This window comes from Eubalaena glacialis, chromosome 4 (assembly GCF_028564815.1).
Source record: "Eubalaena glacialis isolate mEubGla1 chromosome 4, mEubGla1.1.hap2.+ XY, whole genome shotgun sequence".
Lineage (NCBI taxonomy): Eukaryota > Metazoa > Chordata > Mammalia > Artiodactyla > Balaenidae > Eubalaena > Eubalaena glacialis.
Window position 1 is genome coordinate 61,998,118 of NC_083719.1, and position 13,999 is coordinate 62,012,116.

A 13,999-nucleotide genomic window follows, 5' to 3' on the forward strand; every position below is an offset into this window, starting at 1 on the left:
ATTAACAAATTGAAGAATAAAAACCATATGATCATCTCAATAGATGCAGAAAAAGCTTTTGACAAAATTCAACACCCATTTATGATAAAAACTCTCCAGAAAGTGGGCATAGAGGGAACCTACCTCAACATAATAAAGGCCATATATGACAAACCCACAGCAAACATCATTCTCAATGGTGAAAAACTGAAAGCATTTCCTCTAAGATCAGGAACGAGACAAGGATGTCCACTCTCACCACTATTATTCAACATAGTTCTGGAAGTCCTAGCCACGGCAATCAGAGAAGAAAAAGAAATAAAAGGAATACAAATTGGAAAAGAAGAAGTAAAACTGTCACTGTTTGCAGATGACATGATACTATACATAGAGAATCCTAAAACTGCCACCAGAAAACTGCTAGAGCTAATTAATGAATATGGTAAAGTTGCAGGATACAAAATTAATGCACAGAAATCTCTTGCATTCCTATACACTAATGATGAAAAATCTGAAAGAGAAATTATGGAAACACTCCCATTTACCATTGCAACAAAAAGAATAAAATACCTAGGAATAAACCTACCTAGGGAGACAAAAGACCTGTATGCAGAAAACTATAAGACACTGATGAAAGAAATTAAAGATGATACCAACAGATGGAGAGATACACCATGTTCTTGGATTGGAAGAATCAACATTGTGAAAATGACTATACTACCCAAAGCAATCTACAGATTCAATGCAATCCCTATCAAATTACCAATGGCATTTTTTACGGAGCTAGAAAAAATCATCTTAAAATTTGTATGGAGACACAAAAGACCCCGAATAGCCAAAGCAGTCTTGAGGGAAAAAAACGGAGCTGGAGGAATCAGACTCCCTGACTTCAGACTATACTACAAAGCTACAGTAATCAAGACAATATGGTACTGGCACAAAAACAGAAACATAGATCAATGGAACAAGATACAAAGCCCAGAGATAAACCCATGCACCTATGGTCAACTAATCTATGACAAAGGAGGCAAAGATATACGATGGAGAAAAGACAGTCTCTTCAATAAGTGGTGCTGGGAAAACTGGACAGCTACATGTAAAAGAATGAAATTAGAATACTCCCTAACACCATACACAAAAATAAACTCAAAATGGATTAGAGACCTAAATGTCAGACTGGACACTATAAAACTCTTAGAGGAAAACATAGGAAGAACACTCTTTGACATAAATCACAGCAAGATCTTTTTTGATCCACCTCCTAGAGTAATGGAAATAAAAACAAAAATAAACAAATGGGACCTAATGAAACTTCAAAGCTTTTGCACAGCAAAGGAAACCATAAACAAGACAAAAAGACAACCCTCAGAATGGGAGAAAATATTTGCAAACGAATCAACGGACAAAGGATTAATCTCCAAAATATATAAACAGCTCATTCAGCTCAATATTAAAGAAACAAACACCCCAATCCAAAAATGGGCAGAAGACCTAAATAGACATTTCTCCAAAGAAGACATACAGATGGCCACAAAGCACATGAAAAGATGCTCAACATCACTAATTATTAGAGAAATGCAAATCAAAACTACAATGAGGTATCACCTCACACCAATTAGAATGGGCATCATCAGAAAATCTACAAACAACAAATGCTGGAGAGGGTGTGGAGAAAAGGGAACCCTCTTGCACTGTTGGTGGGAATGTAAATTGATACAGCCACTATGGAGAACAATATGGAGGTTCCTTAAAAAACTAAAAATAGAATTACCATATGACCCAGCAATCCCACTACTGGGCATATACCCAGAGAAAACCGTAATTCAAAAAGACACATGCACCCGAATGTTCATTGCAGCACTATTTACAATAGCCAGGTCATGGAAGCAACCTAAATGCCCATCAACAGACGAATGGATAAAGAAGTTGTGGTACATATATACAATGGAATATTACTCAGCCATAAAAAGGAACGAAATTGAGTCATTTGTTGAGACGTGGATGGATCTAGAGACTGTCATACAGAGTGAAGTAAGTCAGAAAGAGAAAAACAAATATTGTACATTAACGCATGTATGTGGAACCTAGAAAAATGGTACAGATGAGCCGGTTTGCAGGGCAGAAGTTGAGACACAGATGTAGAGAACAGACATATGGACACCAAGGGGGGAAAACTGCAGTGGGGTGGGGATAGTGGTGTGCTGAATTGGGCGATTGGGATTGACATGTATATACTGATGTGTATAAAATTGATGACTAATAAGAACCTGCAGTATAAACAAACAAACAAAACAACTAATACTAAACTTTCATTCGGTTATTTGTATGGAAATATGTTAATATAAATGTTTCAGACATCACATGAAATTTCTAAAAATCTTATATGTTCTGGTATAATGTTATAAGTCATAATCCTAGTTATTACTTTAAAATGTATATCTCAGAAATAACTAATTTTCTTGTCAACTGCATTATTATGAACTTTCATCAAATCTTTAACCGTGGTCATTTTTAAGTCTTTTGTCATTTACAGACAGTTCTGGGTGTACTCTGATGCTTTTGTAAATATGTTCCTATAAAAGGGTTTCATCTTCAGGAAATTCATGGAAAAGACTCTGACAAGTACAGGTTTCTGGTACCTGACTGTACTGCTGAACTGAATGAATAAGCATTTTCAGAACTCTAATGAAAAACTGATGAGCTCATAAAAGTGCTAACAAAAGATCAAGATGAAAAAAAAAAAATTAATTACATGGGACTGAGTGAACTGATGAGGATGAGTATAATTTTTGTGACTTTCTGGTTGAATTTAAAAAAAGAAAAAATCCCACAAGAACTCAGAGGCAAAGAATATACAAATCAATTTTCACTGCAAAGTAAAGGAGCTGTTACAGTGGAGGATTACTGGACTGAATGTCAATATTATGACATAGTATGAGTGTGTTTCATGTTTGGTAATTGCAATCACTGTTGCTTTTGTTGTGGTCATCCATGTACAATGCTTGGTGTCAGTCTATTTATCTCTTGTAAAAATAAAATACAGTGTGTGTGAAAAAAAATAAAATAAAAAAAAATAAAGTAAAACACTGAAATTGCTTATATTTTATATGTCTTTTGTAAATTTTTTAAAAATAGGGTCCAATTTACATATACAGCATGGCAAATACATTGTTTACATCTCCATAACTAGATCTAGTGACCATAAATTCCAAAAGCTAAGCAGAATTAACAAGATAGAGCACTTACCAAAACTGGAGTTATTAGAACTCAAGGGAATTTAATCTTCAGAAATTGGAGATGATGACAAGGACAAAGGTATGCTATGGAAATCATTAATGGAGTGTATTTTCATACTGGCAACACTGGACTCGCGAGCACGAGAGAAAGGAACTCACAATGAGGAGCCTGTGCCTCTTCGTAATACGCTAACAACTCAGGGCTCCAACATTTTCAGCATCTCAAACTAAAATGTGTTTGACATTTTAAAATTACAGCACGTCCATTTTCTTCAGTAAATCATTGTTTACAAAAATAAAGGCTTATAATAAATACCTTTTGGTAGGTATAAAAAGTTCAGAATTATTACACAATTTAACACTAATTTTATACTTGTATTACTTGTATTAGTTCACATTAGCCTTATCTCACCAACTAAATTCTTAAAGGCAAGATAAAGATCTTATAATTATTTCTTATTTTTCTGCTGAAAACACAGAGGAATTAACTATACTTACGGTATGGTTAAAGATGCCTTTAAGATGATGTAAATAAAGTTAAAGATGGTATAAATAAAGATGCCTTTCAAGAATGGTATAGACGTCAAAAATCCTGATTGTAAAATTCATTCAACACTTATGTGACAATTCTAAGTCAATAACCCTAACCACAACAAAAACTCAAGCAATGACATAAAGAAAATGGCTGTTTTGGAACTATATACAATTAACTTCAGGGTAATGCAATAATACATTAATAGGGATACCAGGCTACATTTTCCTTCTGTATAAGGTCCACGGAATCCAGTCATGCTTTATTTTTTAACTACGCTGGCTAAAGAAACAGTAAATATTAGTAGAAACTGAATCATTCAATTGAGTAAAAGACCTAAAACATTTATTATGCAAAATTATAAGCCAAACACTTTGCTAAGCACCTTCACATAAATTATACCATGTAATATTAGGTGAGTATGTGAAAGAAAGATTCCTCTATACAATATTCAACAAATATTCAATGAGTCACTACAAAATGAAAATACAGAATGACTGAATGAGATAAAGGTATCAATGAAAATACTAGGAAAAGTAAAAAGAAAGTAGAGCAAGCTTTGAACAACTGGAACTATAAAACTGTTATACGAAAAAATTTTTAAATATGGTATAGACCCTAATTACAATTAAATATTATAAATAAAAAATGGGAAAAAAAGTTTTAACCCTCATATGGAGACACAATGACTCTTTAAAGTATGTCTAAAATAATGTGTTATGGAGTGGCCAATATGGTGGAGTAGGAAGATCCTGAGCTCACATCCTCCTACGGACACACCAGTATCACAACTATTTATAGAGCAACTACAAATGAGAATGACCTGAACACTAGCAGAGAAGAGCTCCTACAACTTAAGATATACAGAAGGAACCACAGAAAGATAAGGAGGAAGGGCAGAGCTACAATATAGTCAAGACCCAAAGCCTCAGGTAGAGGACCCAAAAACAGGAGGATAATTACAACTGCAGAGGTTCTCCCCAAGGATCAAGGGCTCTGAGCCCCACATCAGGCTCCCCAGCCCAGGGGTCCTGCACCGGGAAGACAAGCCCCTAGAATGTTTGGCTTTGAAGACGAGTGGGGCTTACTTTGGGGAGAGCCAGAGGACTGTGGGAAATAGAGACTCCACTCATAAAAGGGCACATACTAAATCTCACATGCTCCAGGACCCAGAGCAGAAGCAGTAATGTGAAAGGACCCTGGGTCAGACCAACTTGCTAATCTTGGAAAGCTTCCCAGAGAGGCAAGAGGCAACTGGGACGTATCCTGGAGACACAGATGCTGGTGGCAGCCATTTTGGGGCGCTCATTTCCCAAGGACACTGGTGCTGGCAACCGTCATTTTGGAATTCTCCCTCTAGCTTGTTAGTGCCAGGACCCAGCCCACCCACCAGCCAGTCAGCACCAGTCCTAGGACACTCTAGACCAAGCTAGCTGGGGCGGAACACTGTCCTACCCACCAGCAGGCCAGCTGCCATAGGAACCCCTGAACCCCCAGCTGCCCTGGGACCCAGCCCTGTCTACCAGAAGGCCCAATATCCAGCCCTACACATCAATGGGCCAGCAAGAGCCCCGGGTCCAGCAGCCAGCCAATCCCATCCACCCCACCCACCAGCGGGCCAGCACTAGCTCTGGACCCGGCTTCATCAACCAGTGGGTGGGCACCAGACCTGGGACCACCGAGGCCCTACAGCCAGCTGTGTCAGGACCCAGCCCACTCACCAGCAGTCTGGCACCAGCCCCAGGACCCCCTGGGCCTGGGCCCCACCTATTTACAGGCTGACATCAACCAAGAGTTTAAGGTGCAATGTAGAAAAGACAGCCTCTTCAACAATGGAGCTGGGAAAACTGGACAGCTACATGTAAAAGCTGAGATTAGAACATTACCTCACAGCATATACAAAAATAAACTCAAAATGGATTAAAGACCTAGATGTAAGACCTGAAACCCTAAAACTTCTAGAAGAAAACATAGGCAGAACACTCTATGACATAAATCATAACGATATTTTTTTGGGTCTGTCTCCTAAGGCAAAAGAAATAAAAGCAAAAATAAATAAATGGGACCTAATTAAACTTAAAAGCTTTTGCACAGCAAAGGAAACCATCAACAAAACAAAGAGACAACCTACAGGATGGGAGAAAATATTTGCAAATGATGTGACAAGGGATTAATAACCAAAATATATAAACAGCTCATACAATTCAGTATCAAAAAACAAAAAACAAAAAACCAAACAACTCAATCAAAAAATGGCAAAGATGTGGAGAAAAGGGAACCACTGTACACTGTTGATGGGATTGTAAATTGCAGCAGCCGTAAGGGTATGGAGGTTCCTCAAAAAATTAAAAATGGAATTATCATATGATCTAGCAATTCCACTCCTGGGTATTTATTCAAAGAAAACAAAACACTAATTTGAAAAGATATATGCAACATAAGTTCATTGCAGCATTATTTACAATAGCCAAGATATGGAAGCAACCTAAGTGTCCACTGACAGATGAATAGATAAAGAAAACATGGTATGTGTATACAGACAGACAGACACACACACACAACAGAATATTACTCATCCATAAAAAAGAATGAAATCTTGTCATTTTCTACAACATGTAATGACCAGAGAGTATTATGCCAAGGGATATAAGTCAGGCAGAGAAAAACATATGCGGAATCTAAAAAACAAATGAACAAACATAACTAAACAGAAAGAGATCACAGATACAGAGAACAGGTGGTTGCAGGGGAAGGAGGGGATAGGTGTATAAACTTCAGTTACAAAATAAATGAGTCACATGTATGAAATGTACAGTGTGGAGAATACAGTCAATAATTATGTAGTATCTTTGTATGGCAAGAGATAACAGCTAGACTTATTATAGTGATCCTTTGGAAATGTATAGAAATATTGAATCACTATGTTGTGTACCAGAAACTAACATAGTGTTATAGGTCAATTATTCATCAAAAACAAACAAACTTACAGAAAAAGAGATCAGAATTGTGGTTACCAGAGGCAGGGAGGTTGGAGGGCAGGGGAACTGGATGAAGGTAGTCAAAGGTACAATCTTCCAGTTATAAGTAAGTACTTTATCTTACAACTGGGGATGTACTATACAACATGATGAACATAACTAACACTTCTATACTTTATATGTGAAAAATTTTAAGCAAATCCTAAGAGTTCTTATCAGAAGGAAAAAAAATTTTTTTTCTATTTCTTTAATGTTCTACCTATATGAGATGACGGATGTTCACTATACTTAATGTGGTAATAATTTCATGATGTATATAAGTCAAATCATTATGCTGTACACCTTAAACTTATACAGTGCTGTATATAAATTATATCTCAATAAAACTGGAAGAAATACAAAAACAAACAGAAATAAACAAAATAATGTGTTACTATTAATAAGGTACTGACAACTGGGGCTGTAAAAGGAAAATCAAAATGAAGTCGGTACTGCTGAGAGCTCTCTAAAATGGAGCCAGGAGGCCACTGAGGAAGTATGACTTATGGACGACTCAGCCCGGATGGAATCTGAACTTTGACAACTTACTATCTTAATGTAGGTATCCAGAATATCTGCCCAATGTTCCAGAAACTCAAAATATTTAACCGACTCTTACCCTAAAATAACTCGTGACAGTCTGTTCCTTAAGGACAAATACTTCCTTGCGTCATGGTCAACCATAATTCTTGACAGACAACTTAATAACCTTGTAGCTTTCATCTTTATAAGCCTCTGACTCTCTTCCCCTGTACAATCTCAAACTGCAATTCTTAAGACCCCAAATAAATTATTTTACTTGCAGTCTTCTGCATTTTCTTGGTCGACAGGACTGGTTGATCTTTACTTTTAATAAAGTTAAGTCGGGGCTTCCCTGGTGGCGCAGTGCTTAAGAATCCAACTGCCAATGCAGGGGACACGGGTTCAATCCCTTGTTCGGGAAGATCCCACATGCCGCGATGCAACTAAGCCCGTGTGCCACAACTACTGAGCCTGCGCTCTAGAGCCCACATGCCACAACTACTGAAGCCCGTGTGCCTAGAGCCTGTGCTCCACAACAAGAGAAGCCACCACAGTGAGAAGCCTGCACACCGCAAAGAAGAGTAGCCCCTGCTCGTTGCAACTAGAGAAAGCCCGCGTGCAGCAACAAAGACCCAACGCAGCCAAAAATAAATAAATAAATAAATAAATTTTAAAAATAAAGTTAACTCAAAAACATCCCTATAAGAAGGTTGCTCTCATTCAGATACATTTCTATATGCCCTCTTGAATGGGAGAAAAAGCAGTGGAGGTAAGTTAGATTTGCTGTAATTATACACAAACTAGAGCCCCATTGTAAAATTCCTAGTGGATTCCACTGAGAAACACTGATCTTAAAGGTTAAAGGGTTATATGTAATGTAATTTTCATGGCTGATATCAAGCTGACAATAAATAAAATTTAAGTTAAAGAAGTAAGCTAGGCCTTATCATTTGCAATGCAAATACACTGATGTAGTATTGATTATATCATACTACTACACGATATAGTACAACACAAAAGTATGCAGCTCTTTGTTTGGGTCTAAATCAGCTCTGTGAATCTAAACAAATGAAAAGTCCACCCCAATTTCAGCAGGGACTAAAACTGCTACCTTGGTTACCTATTCATTGTTAAATCCAATGGCCTCTTTTCAGCCTTCATTCTATTTGCCCTCTCTCTGCAATTCCTAACGTAGTTGACCAATTTCCTCTTACCAACTTTCCTCTCAGCTTCCTTTTTTTTTTTTTTTTTTTAACCTTTTTCTGGTTTCCTACCCCTCTGAGCACTCTTTAGCTAGTTCTTCTTCCATTCACACCTTAAATGTTGGTGTTCCCTAGCGATTTGTCTAAACTGCCTTGTCTCCTAACCAGAAAAATTCTCCCTGGGTGATTTCATCCATTCCCATGCTTTAATTACTACCCACAATTCTAAATGCTGATGCTATAATCTATATTTCATCTAAATATGCTTTTTTTTTTTTTTTTTTTGCAACTCTCCTGGTTTCTGTATACTTTGCCTGAAGAACTCCCCCTGTTCTCCACCTGGCAAAAATCTTCCCAGGCTTTATGACCTAAAATATCACCACCTCAGCGAAGCTTTCAAAAACTTTTCTAAATAGTGTTAGTTAATATTCTAGTTTAGAAATCATTTTCAACTATACCATCTTATGAAAAACTCACAAAATAGGCAAGTCCTCTCTAGAAATGAGGACACTGAAGTTTGAAGAGATCAAGCAACTTGAACAAGGAAACACTACAAGTGGAAAACATCAACTTAAATCCGGCCTTCTCACTCTAGGTCCAATGCTCTTTCTAATACACTGTGATGTTCTCAAAAGAAAAGAGATCTGGAAATTTAGTAGTTTTACCACTGTTAAGAAAAATTAATTAGTATTGTCTGTTTCCTTCTAGAAATTAATTCCTAATTAAATGTTTAATCCAGAAATAAAAATATTAAAATTAATCTTTAAATTATACACACACAGCCAAATTGGTTAAGATAAGAGTTTAAGACAAAAGAAAAATAATTGAGGAAAAAACTAAAAGCAATAAAAGTTTACAATAGTCTCAAAGGAAAGGATTACAAAAAATTAATTCTTTACATTTTTAAATAACGAAATTGCAAATCTTGACACCAATCATCTAATACACAGGCTTGATTAACCAATAAACGATGTATAAAATCTGCTTTCATAAAACCATTTAAAGCTCCCTAACTTTAGTTCTATTTAAAAGGGAAGGGAATAAATAAGATTGATAAATAGGATTAAATTCAGAAAACAAAAATCATCAATAATCCTGTGACTAGGAAGTGATTAGGCATCCTTGAGATGGTTAGTGAAGGATCAAAAGGACATAGAGCTTTAGGATAAGAGGCCAAAGAACAGAATAGTGGAAGGAGTTAGAACATCACCACTTTGCAGACACTGTGGTAAAGACTGGTTGAAGAGATTCACTGATGGTTGCTAAATATAGGGGATGGTGAATCTGATGAAGAGCAAAACATCTGCATGGTCTCCAACTGTCCGCCCCATAGATAGATTATTGGAAAAAAAATAAATAATGGACAACCCTTTACCTGGGAAAATTAACATCATGAAGATGGGCATCCTATGCCTCCCAACACAATAGTCTAAGAAGGTAGTACTGTAGGCTGGGATACATAACATGAATGTATGTATGAACCAGCAAACACAAGTTGATTAACATGCTATAAAGTAATTGGCTTGTATTCGTCAAAAGTGTCAAGGTAGTGAAAGACAAAGGCTAAGGACCTATTCCATATTAAAGGAGATTAAAGAGATATGAGAACTAAGCGAAATACATGATCCTGGACTGGATTCTGTACTAGAGAAAAAAATGTTAAAAAAAAATTAAAATTATTTATTGGGACAAATGACAACACGGGGATTATAGACTGTAGATTGTACTAATGTTAAATTTCCTGAATATAACAGTACTACAGTTGTAAAAGTACTGCAGTTCTTAAAAAAATACACACTGAGGTATGAAGATAAAGAGACATGATGTATACAACCTATTCTCAGATGTATCAGAAGAGATAATAATATGGAATGTGTGTGTGTCTGCGTGTGTATGGAGAAATAAATAAAGCAATGCAGCAATTTTTTTAAATTGGTGAATGTGCATCAGGAGTAGTTCTCTGTATTATCCTTGCAACTTTTTTGCAAACCTGAAACTATTTCAAAGTGTTGATAAATCATCGAAAATGACAGCAGACGTGCGCTACAACTACTGAGCCTGCGCTCTAGAGCTCGCGTGCCACAACTACTGAGCCCGTGTGCCACAACCACTGAAGCCCGTGTGCCACAACTACCGAAGCCCGTGCACCTAGAACCTGTGCTCTGCAACAAGAGAAGCCACTGCAATGAGAAGCCTGTGCACCGCAATGAAGAGTAGCCTCCACTCACCGCAACTAGAGAAAGCCCGCGCACAGCAACGAAGACCCAAGGCAGCCAAAAATTTTAAAATAAATAAATTATTTTTTTAAAAAAAAAGAAAATGAGAGCAGAGAGAGTGGGCGAAGTGGGTGAAGAGAGTCAAAGGCACAAAGTTCCAGTTATAAAATAAATAAGTCAGGGGGATGTAATGTACAGCATGGTGACTATAGTTAATAATACTGTATTGTATATTTGAAAGCTGCTTAAAAAAGTGAATCTTGAAAGTCCTCGTCACAGGAAAATAATTGTAACTAAGCGTAGTGACGGATGTTAACTAGATTTCTTGTGGTGATAATTTCTCAATATATAAAAATACCTACTGAATACCTACCTACGTTGTACACCTGAAACTAATACATTACATGTCAATTATACTTCAATAAAAAAATAAATTAGAGCAGAGGAACAGGGTAAGCTTTAAGTTTTTTATATAAATTTTGTCATTTGGGTTTTAAAAAAGACAAGAAATATCACCCTTTAATAAATGAGAAAACGCAAGCTCAAGAGAGATTAAGTGACCACTTCCAGAACAGGGGTCTCCTTGTTTCTGTACAACCCCATTAGGTTGCAATTCAGTGGCCAAAATGTTTCTAATTCCTGAAAGCCTCAAGGTCATACACTGTCTACAACTACTATTCAAAGTTTTAAACTTTTAATGAGTTGTATGCATTCTCTAATAAAAGCACAATAAACTTCATCAAGTAGTAAGTAGCACATCCAAGTGCTCAAGAGAATGGGCTCCAAGATTAGATTGAGTTCAAATTCAGGCAGTGCAGTGGTTCTAGCTTTGTGATCTTGGGCAAATTAACCACTTGTGCTCCAATTTTCTCATCCCCAAAGTGGGATCAAAGAAGTACCTTTGGGTTGCTCCTTGATCCTCTGTGACACTTGAGCATCACAGAATAGTTTCCCATAAGCCATACTCACACTCAGCCAAAGGGTTGTTAGGAGGACCAAATGAAATAATAAATGTAAAGTAGTGTGCACAAGTGCACAAGCACTCTATAAATGTTAGCTATTTTTATTTTAAATCCAACATGCTCAGTCACCTCAACAGCACTGGTCATAGTCAAAGCCACACATTTTTTTCCAAATCAGGCCCAAATCTGACAAAATAGGAAATGAAAGGCTCTAAAAGAAAAACATCTTAGAAGTTCACAAAACATAAAAGTAAATCAATTGTAAGCATATCACATGCAAAACAGACCTCTACAGACTCATACGTTAATTCAACAGTTGAAACATCTGCTAATAGAACAGCAGAGCTTCAACAAGCTCCTTGTTGGAACAATCTATCATCTAAATACACAGGATGAAAAATGAAAAATTATATTACTTTTAAACTTTTCTAACCTGCGAATAAGGAAACAAATAAATAAACAAACCAAAAACTCTATTTCACACACTCCATACAGGATTTGTTAGCTTAGTACAGTGAAAATGTTATCCCAATTTCAACCACTAGCACCTTCCAGAATGTCTTTTAAAATAAATTTGAAATTTAATTTAAATTAAATTTTAATATATCTTTCTGACACCGCAAAGCCACCAGCACAGCTACTTTACCTTAATTTAGCATAAATCTAGTGTCAGCCTATTATGTGACCATAGTGTTTAGTTAGTACTGAGAAATTTAAAAAAAGAAAAACGTAAAACTGATTACAATAAAATACAAAGTTACCAGAATTCTGTAAGTTTAAAACCATTCCTTCGCCCCCAAAAAAATCAATGCGGGACGGGCTGGGGGGGGGGGTTCTTTCCCTTTTCGGTGGTACTTAAAATACTCTTAATACTTTTTTTTTTTACTCTTAATAACTTTTCAAAAAACCAAGTATACATTGTTTAGTGTTCATTTTTAAAATTCACACTATTAACTTGTAAAATTTTACCACTTGCTCAGAGTAACACTAAATATTCTCTACTCATATGCTTATTACTGTGTTTGGGATTGGGGGGTTTTTTTGGTTTTGTTTTTTGTTTTAGGGGGGTTTTGTTTGTTTTTTTTTTTTGTCTGTAGTGCAAAGGACGTTGCCCGAGAACATTAATGTCTGTATAAACCAGCTTGTCCATTCATAAAGCGCCTAAAACACCTCCTCGCTCCTGCATTCGAGGGTCACAGAACAGTTTCCCATTAGCCACACTCTCAGAGACGTTCCCTCTCAACTCCGCAAACACCCCTTCCACGCTAGTGAGCGAATTTCTCCAGGTGTGATCAAGCAAACATTAAAGTAGCTTGAAGCGTTTGTTCAAAATTCAGATGCCTGTGCCCCAGCCCAGACCAATTCAGAGTCTTTGGGGATAGCACCTAAGGGCTCCAAATGGTTCTTTTTTCACTGAAGTTTGAAAACTACTAGAGACTCCCCTCCACACACTCATCCCAAACTCCCAACAACTCCCACCAGTCCCAACTGATCCAGCTGCGGGAAACGTTACCGCTCGGCTCCGGGGCGGTCTCAGCGCAACCCCACCCCTCTCCCGGGAGCCCCAGCTCGGTGCCCGTTCCTCCCGGGCACCAGCTCCCCAGTCCCGTCCCCACACCCCAAACCTTTCTCCTCACTTCTTCATATCGCTGCTAAAGAGGCCGAAGGCGCCGGAGGGGGAAATGGTCGAGGTCGCCTCCTGACCCAGCTCCGTCGCCTCCCCTCCTCCGGACTGCTCACTGTAAGCGAAGCTGTTGCTGGACATTGCTGCGGTGCTGCCGAGTGCCGGGTTGGCCCTGCCGGGGGTTCTCTCCGACGGGCTCCCGTCCGAGGAACGCGAAACAAAACTAGTTCTCTTTTGGAGGGGCGCCCGCAGGCGCTTCCGGACTCGTCACGGCTCCCAAAGCCGACCTGGCGGCCCACCCCCTGCGCATGCCCAGTGTGCAGGCGGCCGGAGCCCACCCCCGCCGGGCACTCCAGGGCCTGCCTGGATTTGCCTTCTCCGGGTTTTTGAGGTAGCTGAGAGGCTCGGACCCCGGCTCTGCGGAAGGCAGGCCTCGCGCATGCTGGAGACTAGACTCTCGACTTTTAAAGTTTTTTTGGAAACAAATACCCGTGTATCCATTTCGATCCCCTAGGAGGTTCCCGAGCCCGGACACCTCTTTGTCGGACTCCTGTTGTAAACCAGTAGCTTTCAGATTTTTCCTGAAACTCCAGTTAACACACCAGATCAACTTTCCTAAACATCTCAGGATTGCTTTTCCTGTTTAAGCTGGTGTCTGCTCCTCTCCCTCCAGCCATCTGTGTCTTACACCTGCCCCAGGCAACCTTTG

General features: G+C 38.2%; 1 protein-coding gene across 1 annotated transcript in view; it reads right to left on the bottom strand.

Annotated features, from left to right (window-relative positions):
• AP3B1 (adaptor related protein complex 3 subunit beta 1) overlaps positions 1–13,559 on the bottom strand; it is a 259,512-nt gene extending 245,953 nt beyond the window's left edge. The window contains exon 1 of the mRNA XM_061189377.1: positions 13,304–13,559. Coding sequence (XP_061045360.1) covers positions 13,304–13,431 — 128 coding nt within the window. The 5' untranslated portion in view covers positions 13,432–13,559. The remainder of the gene's footprint in view (positions 1–13,303) is intronic.
• Between the last annotated feature and the right edge of the window lie 440 nt (positions 13,560–13,999).